Source organism: Drosophila grimshawi, unplaced genomic scaffold, assembly GCF_018153295.1.
Source record: "Drosophila grimshawi isolate 15287-2541.00 unplaced genomic scaffold, ASM1815329v1 contig_1367, whole genome shotgun sequence".
NCBI classification, from domain to species: domain Eukaryota; kingdom Metazoa; phylum Arthropoda; class Insecta; order Diptera; family Drosophilidae; genus Drosophila; species Drosophila grimshawi.
The window spans coordinates 3,330,807-3,338,490 of NW_025062889.1; the positions used below are offsets into that span (position 1 = coordinate 3,330,807).

The 7,684-nt window shown below is 40.8% G+C and overlaps 3 protein-coding genes across 5 annotated transcripts in view; 2 read left to right on the plus strand and 1 right to left on the minus strand.

Annotated features, from left to right (window-relative positions):
• Positions 1-3,132, plus strand: part of LOC6569035 (matrix metalloproteinase-2) — a 94,622-nt gene extending 91,490 nt beyond the window's left edge. The window contains exons 6-8 of one of the 2 annotated variants that reach the window (XM_001995006.3): positions 587-1,314; positions 1,584-1,725; positions 1,792-3,132. In XM_001995006.3, coding sequence (XP_001995042.1) covers positions 587-1,314; positions 1,584-1,725; positions 1,792-2,330 — 1,409 coding nt within the window. In that variant the 3' untranslated portion in view covers positions 2,331-3,132. The remainder of the gene's footprint in view (positions 1-586; positions 1,315-1,583; positions 1,726-1,791) is intronic. The other variant, XM_032741003.2, reaches the window with a different exon arrangement.
• Positions 3,133-4,635: 1,503 nt separating this feature from the next.
• On the plus strand, positions 4,636-6,397 carry LOC6569034 (alpha-tocopherol transfer protein). Of its 2 annotated transcripts, none has more exons than XM_032740999.1 (4): positions 4,636-4,657; positions 5,199-5,530; positions 5,592-5,964; positions 6,053-6,397. In XM_032740999.1, exons 2-4 carry the CDS (start codon positions 5,208-5,210, stop codon positions 6,305-6,307), a joined length of 951 nt encoding a protein of 316 aa, XP_032596890.1. In that variant the 5' UTR covers positions 4,636-4,657; positions 5,199-5,207; the 3' UTR covers positions 6,308-6,397. The 2 variants fall into 2 exon arrangements, with proteins under 2 accessions (XP_032596890.1, XP_001995041.1); XM_001995005.2 differs by having other exon boundaries at positions 4,639-4,826.
• On the minus strand, positions 6,338-7,487 carry LOC6569033 (glutathione S-transferase theta-1). The gene is made up of 4 exons (XM_001995004.3): positions 7,280-7,487; positions 7,117-7,219; positions 6,727-7,043; positions 6,338-6,663 (listed from the first exon to the last, which is right to left on the minus strand). The coding sequence occupies exons 1-4, from the start codon at positions 7,395-7,397 to the stop codon at positions 6,515-6,517; spliced, it is 687 nt and encodes a 228-aa protein (XP_001995040.1). The 5' UTR covers positions 7,398-7,487; the 3' UTR covers positions 6,338-6,514.
• Between the last annotated feature and the right edge of the window lie 197 nt (positions 7,488-7,684).

Consider the following 7,684-nt stretch of genomic DNA (forward strand, 5'->3'; position numbering starts at 1 on the left):
CCTGCATGCGTTTTGTAATTTAGCGCTATAAATCGTGACCCTAGCAACAGCCCAACCCACCTCGCCTACCCCCCTTCCCATTCGAATCATAACCCATAACCCCAAGCCGACAAACCCTTACCCATAAGCAAACCAAAAACGCACAACCAACGTCGACATTTTTAATGGTTTTTAATGCCAATAAAAAATTGTCAGCATGACGCGTGACGTTGGCTAACGCAGCAGCGAGCAATCGTTCTTTATACCCTGTAACCATCAAGTGCCACATGGGGTTTAATAGAATTCACCTTGCTCAATCAAATGTTGGGCAATAATCGTATTCCTATCAGCTTTAACTGCATTAAATATGATCTCAAAGAGGGTATCAGCCATGTCGAGTACACCCCTTAAATGTATTTTAACATGAGACTTTCATTGTAAATGTTGCAACAGCGCCATTTTTATGCCACTTACAAAGTCGTCAGGACGACGACGACGCGTTGTTGTCTTTATGCCCCTCGGCCCCCTCTTTATTCCCTCTGTCCGTTCACAACTGATGCCATTAACCAATCGGATATTCCGTCTTCCTTTTCACTACTCTTTACAGGCACCAACTTTCTGAATGTGGCGCTACATGAACTGGGTCATTCGCTGGGCCTGGGCCACTCATCGGACGAGAATGCGGTCATGTTTCCCTGGTATCAGAACATTGACGTTAATGGCAAATTGCCAGACGATGATCGCAATGGTATCCAGGAGTTATATGGTGCCAAGGATAAGGTTTGGGGACCCTATCGACCACGACCCACCACCAGAACAACTACAACGACGACAACAACAATACGGTCTCTCACCTACTACCCAAAGAGGCCCATCAACTACTATCCCAATGAGGATCCCACACGAGATCGTGCACGGGAAGAGCGAATTCGTCAAGAGCAGGAGCGGGAGCGGGAGCGTGAGCGTGACTGGCAGCGTAAGCGTGAGCAAGAGCGTGACCAAGAACGGGAGCGAGAGCGAGCCCAAGAACGGGAGCGAGAGCTTGAGCGTGAACGAGAACGTGAACGACAGCGACGCCGCGATCGGGTACGAGAGCGACAGCAGCAAGAACGTGAGCGAGTGCAACAGGAGCGGGAACGTGCACGCGAGCGTGACCGTAATCGTGATCGTGAGTTGATGACAACCTCGACAACAACGAGTAGACCGTACAACTACCCAATTACGAATCGGCCCAATAAACCTCAAAAGCCACGCAAACCGAAGCCAGCCACGTGCATGACCAGCTACGATGCCATCTCCATGATACGCTCGGAGCTCTTCATTTTCAGAGGACAGGTAAGCAGAAAACGAATAAAATATAAAAAGTGAGAAGTCAACTAGGAATATTTTTGATATAGTTACAAGTTTCGTCGATTTTGTATTTGTATATAAATTACGAATTTAAAGTTGTAATTAAATTTGTTTTAACTGTTTGTTTGTTTTATACGTAATATAGTCTCCAAAATATCCTTGACTAATTTTACTAAGGTATTCTTTTCTATTTTAAATAATTTGGGAAATTTCTTTGTTCTATTTGTTAAATATTTTATTTTCTCTTCTAACAGTTCGTGTGGCGTATCGGGAGAAATGGTTTATATCCTGGTTATCCGGCGGAGACACGCAGACACTGGCCCGATCTGCCCGAGGACTTCAACAGGGTCGATGCTGTCTATGAGAATTCACAGCACCAGATTGTGTTCTTCGTTGGTAAGATAATAAAAGATTAATGCGAAATAATAATATATTCTAATTATATATTTCGATTCCCAACAGGACGTCGTTACTATATATTTGATACGTCGACACTGGCGGCAGGATATCCACAACCGTTGACTAGTTTGGGTTTACCACCGACCTTGACTCACGTGGATGCTGCCTTTGTGTGGGGTCACAATAATCGAACATATTTGACCAGTGGCACTCTTTACTGGAGCATCAATGATCACACGGGCAAAGTGGACTTGGATTATCCACGGGACATGTCCATTTGGGCGGGTGTCGGTTACAATATCGATTCGGCATTCCAGTATACGGACGGCAAGACGTACTTCTTCAAAAACTACGGATACTGGGAGTTCAACGATGATCGCATGAAAGTAGCCCATCCACGACCCAGACCCTCCTCCCGCAGGTGGATGCAGTGTGCTCGCAGTGTGAACGAGGTCGATGAGGAGCAGGGCTGGACGGCACCACTCGTATCTGCTGTCAATGAGACAACCGAGGGGAATTCAGCGACAAAAACCAGTACAGGGCAGCAAGGACTCTTGTTGGTGTTGGTGGTAGTGTTGAATTTGTTGGCCCGACTTAGTTAAGATTCAACGCAACATTTGATCTATACAAGTCTAGAAATAGCTTTAAGCATAATGTAAGGTATGATCCTAGCAGTCATCCTTAAGCGATACTACTGTCAGACAGTAGAACGTTCCATTGCATAACCCACACAGACACACACACAGCGGCCTTACAGAGCGAGTGTACATTTTAGTTTATATTTTTCTAAAATTCATTCACTTGCTGTCGAACAACTATTTAACAAGCAAAAAAAAGTAGAAGAAAACTTGCCATCTATTGGACCGAATATCAGGATATGTTTTTGTACCGCATGTCTATATTATAACGTATATAACATTTTTTTATACAATTATATATATATACATAAACTAAGATATCTAGTTTTATACGCAATGAATCCGTTTTGAGAATTTATTCGAATTTCTCAGCCACAACTGCCTTATATCGTTAAGTACAGTATTGCTTCATATGGACGAACAGATTGGCCCGAGTCTTAGTAGCTATGAGCTGCCCCGCATTTCATTGTATTTTTGATTTGATTATTTTAAACCCATTCTAATTATTTATATTTAAATAATGTGATATTATCATAAATTTTATGTGTGCGCTTCAGTTATGAACCATAAAACGAAAAAAGAAAAAAAACTCAAGAACAATAAGCAATTCGAGTTATTAAATTTATTATTAATATTTTTTGTTAGTGTTAGTGCGATATATCTGTATATTTATGTCCTTAAAAACAACACACATTTAAGTTGAGCGCATATACATACATATTTTGATGAAATAAATAAATACACAGTTTTGCTTCATTCATGGTAATATAATTGTGTATTATTGATTCCCATTAAAATGCTCAAGACTTACCCACTACAACAGAGTGAGTTTTGGGTTCGTTAATGTCTGTGACATTTGTACAGTCCGAAATGCCCAAGTGTAAGCAATGCAAATTGAACTCCATCAATCTGCATTCAAGGATTATGGGGTCATCTAAGAAAGCAAATAAAATCCTCCAAAATCACCTAAAAACAGGATCCACCGCATCCTGCACAGACACAGACATGCATTTCCTGAGTATTATTGGCGTTGCAGCAGTCGCGCAGGCAGCTTATTAAGAGCTGGTCCTTTTGGCTTTAACTTAAGATCAGTTATGTAATTGAATTTCCATTGAACACTTTCAGCACCAATAAAATGCATTGGAAACTTCGATTAAATTGTAAAAAAATTGTAGGTCATTCGAAGAACTGCCCGTATTAACAAATATATGGTCACTAAAGAAATTCTGCTGTTTCCTGATCTCAAGTAGCAGACGCACAGAATCGGCTGCAAATTCTATTTAAATTTGCATTGCCTACTTTTACGCTGGCTGAAATTGATGAAATATTAAAATGCATTGCATACTTTTGCTGTTAAATATAAAAATGATTGCATACTTAATTACAAAAACTCGTTAATTATTATTCCCTACGCTTTTACTTTGAATTGTGTATGACTAGGAATATTTTTTGAGTTCTTTAATAAACGAGCGATGATAAATATATGAGAAACAACTTAAATTACTTATATCAAAGGTTGTTGATAAGGTCGTTGCTGTGAAGTAATGACTTGTCAGCTGTTTTAACAAATCAAAATTGATATACTTTACGATATTTGTTATTAGACAGCAAAATAAGTGCACATGTTCCTGGGTAGGATCATTAAATATATGCGCGATAACGAATGATAATTAGTGCGGCTATGTAATAAAAAACCGAGTGAAACTTTACTATGAAAAAAAACAGCAAAAACAATAAAACAGATGTATCATATTTAGCGATAATGCCCTTATCTAAACTCTGTAGACAGGTAAAAATTAAAATGCTTTAGATATCATATTCACACTCGTTAATTGATAAACTGTCGACCAAAAAGAGAGTGTCGAAAACAAAACCAGATGTTTGCTGGACTTTATACTCGTGAGACTTTCATCTCTGTGATGGAGCACTTGCCGAAGATGTCACTCGAGTGCAGCTGATATCTCCTCTTCATAATCAGACTACCTATTATATGTATATTTTTATTATACATGACATTGATATCTTATCTCTGCTGGTTAACTGCCTGTTGGACACCAGTGCTAAATTATTCTAAAGAGTCATCAATTCCATTCCTCTCTTTCTCGCTCTTTGTCTCTTTGTATCACTCTTGATTTTGAGTCTTTTCGCATTTGGGAAGGGTGCTCCAACAACCTGTCATTTGTCCATGCGTCATGTAAGACCTGTGACGACATGAACAAATTACTCGACTACCCAAAAAGCAGAGTACCCAAAAGTGAAGCGCCGACAGTCGCACATCGACCATACTCGCGGTCAGTAGTATTTACTGGTTAAATTTCAATTTATTATTTAAATAACGCAGCACAGCACGACATATGCATATATAAGATACAGCTATCTACTGTATGTGCACACACACGCGAACGTCGGGGCACATTCATACTTATATAAATTACTGCTAACATTAAATTATAGACAATTGTGAGTAGAGGTCGAATATTACAGTGCTCAAAGACAAGTCAGGGCCTAAGCCTTTGTAGATAGTGTGCATAAGGTTGATCTAGCGCCATATATTGATAAGCGTCTGTGACTAATTTGCCGACACAAATGTAAAATAATTGTAATTAAAAATCGATGTGCATGTTTAATGTTTGCTTAAGGATATTTGACAATCCAATAACAAATCAGCTTGGGTAGCTTTGCTTTCATATCTAATCTGAGGGTTTATATGCATGACAGCCGCAATTTTCCCGGAAGTTCGCTTTCTACTATTAATATATGATATGATATATCTATATATCTGTTGCAAGAGTGAAATTCAATAAATCAAATTTTGCGTGTATCATCCATTAGAAAAAGACAATGTCATCCAATCGGAATAGCGATGATTTTACCATACGTCCACTCAGCGCCGAGCTGGAGCTCAGAGCGCAACAGGAGCTGGGCGAGGTGCCCGATCGTGTGCCCGAGGATATTGAGGCAATGCGCACATGGATCTCAAAGCAGCCACATTTAAAGGCACGCGATGATGCACAATTCCTGGTCGCATTCCTGCGGGGCTGCAAGTACAGTCTGGAGAAGACGAAACTAAAGTTGGACAACTTCTATGCGATGCGTGGCGCGGTTCCAGAGCTCTATAAGAATCGCTTTGTGGGCGACAAACAGCTCAGCATACTCAAAACGGGGTATGTTTAATAATCATCTATATTGCTCACTAAGTATTTATGTTGGCAATTGTTTAAACAGCTGCCTGCTGCGACTGTCTGAACCACTGCAACCGGATGGTCCAAGGATACACATCTCGCGCTATGCATACTACGATTCCAATCAGTATTCGATTGCGGAGGTCATGCAGGTCAACACAATGCTAGGCGAGATACAGATACGTGAGGATGATAATGCAATGGTTTCCGGGTTTGTGGAGATCATTGACATGAAGGGCGTCACAGCCGGACACATGTTCCAGTTCGATGCGATGTTGATCAAGAAACTGGCCGTCTTGGGTGACAAAGCGTTACCCTACCGACCCAAGGGATTTCACTTCATCAATGCGCCATCGATCGCCGAGAAGGCAATGTCCATCGCAAAGAGTTTGATGAGCGATAAGATACGGAAACGGGTGAGTTTCTGGAATAATCCAATCAATAATCTAATTAAAATAAATATATGTATTATATCAATAACTGTATACGAATTGATTCTCACAGTTCCATATACACTCCAAACTGGATACACTCTACAAATATGTGCCCAAGGAGTGTCTGCCTGTAGAATATGGCGGCACCAATGGCAACATACAGAATGTTGTGGATACCTGGACGCAGAAGCTGATCGACTACACCGAGTTCTTCCAGCAGGATGCGGGATATGGTACAAATGAGAAACTGCGACAAGGTCAGCCCATCAATTCCGAAACGCTCTTTGGCATTGAGGGTTCGTTTAGAAAACTGGACATTGATTAGCTCTAAGCAACAAAGTAATCCTAGCAGATATATGGTAAATAATAACTGTTTAATGTTTTAGAAAGAATTAATTAAAGCACACAAAATCAATAGATTATGGTAAAGCACAAGAACAAAAATTAAACTTAACTGGGCAGTAAAATTATTACAAAACAAAAAATGCACCCTTAAAGGATCAAGGACATAGGTACTTTGAATAGCTTCAGTTCAGAGCTTGGACTCCACCGCCTGCTTGGACTTTTTATTGAGAAACTCATAGGCCTCATCGTGATAGGGCTTGGCAGCATTGCGGACGCGTTCCAGCCACTTGGCCACCTTGGGAAACTTTCGCTCGTTCACATTGAACTTGCAAAGTCCTGGCAAGGAATATGGGCATTTAACTAGGTATACATTAAAATCAAACTTAATGTGACACTTACTCAGCTGCTCAATTTCGGAGACAGCAAATAGATCGGCAACCGTTAGATTTTGTCCCACCAGAAAGTCCTTATCCATCCACATGTGCTCCAACAGACCCAAAGAGCGCTCAACATCCTTAGTTAACTTCTCAACTGCATCCGGTTTGGGATTGGGCGCCAAACCATTAATGGGCAGCAGCCAAGCCTTCATGAAGAAAGTGCCGCAGGCGACGCGCACATTTAAATGCTGCCACTCCAGAAATTCATCAACACGAGCTCGTGACTCCAAGGATTTTGGATAAAGCTGCTCGCTCATCTGATTCTTATCCGCAAGGTAACTAAGAAAGTACAAAATGACATATATTTAATTTCTAATCTTTTGACCTTTGGAACTAAGGTTAATATACACACCGTACCATGGCCACACTCTCGCTCAAATGGAAGTTACCATCCACCAGGGCGGGCACCTTCTGGAAGCGATTGATCTTCTTGTACTCATCGGTCAACTGTTCACCTGTAAAGTGACATCAAATTAGTTTTCCGGCTTTTGGAGTAAATTCGCATTTGTACTGACGTTTGCGCAGCGCTACGGGGCAAGCCTCGAATGGCGTTTTACCCAGTTTGAGTGCAAGCCACAATGCACGCGATGGAGGCGATAGAAAGTCAAAATAGTATTTAATTGCTTGTGCCATTTTGATCAACTCCACCGGATAAATATATTTGTGCCAATGAACCCAGCTGCGGTACAAAGTTCCAAATTCGCGTGCTATACAACACTGTCACACAGTTTGCGGTTTGTCAGCACTGCTCTGACTACTTATATAGTTGACTCGCTCACACTTACAGCACTTAGGAAAATTGCGCGCGTATAAATTGTAATTCAAATGCAGAGCAGTGAATAATATTAAATGTTGTTACAAACCATGAAGGGCTTAAAATGTGAATGTCAACTTTGGCATTCAAGTGATTTAGTGGATTC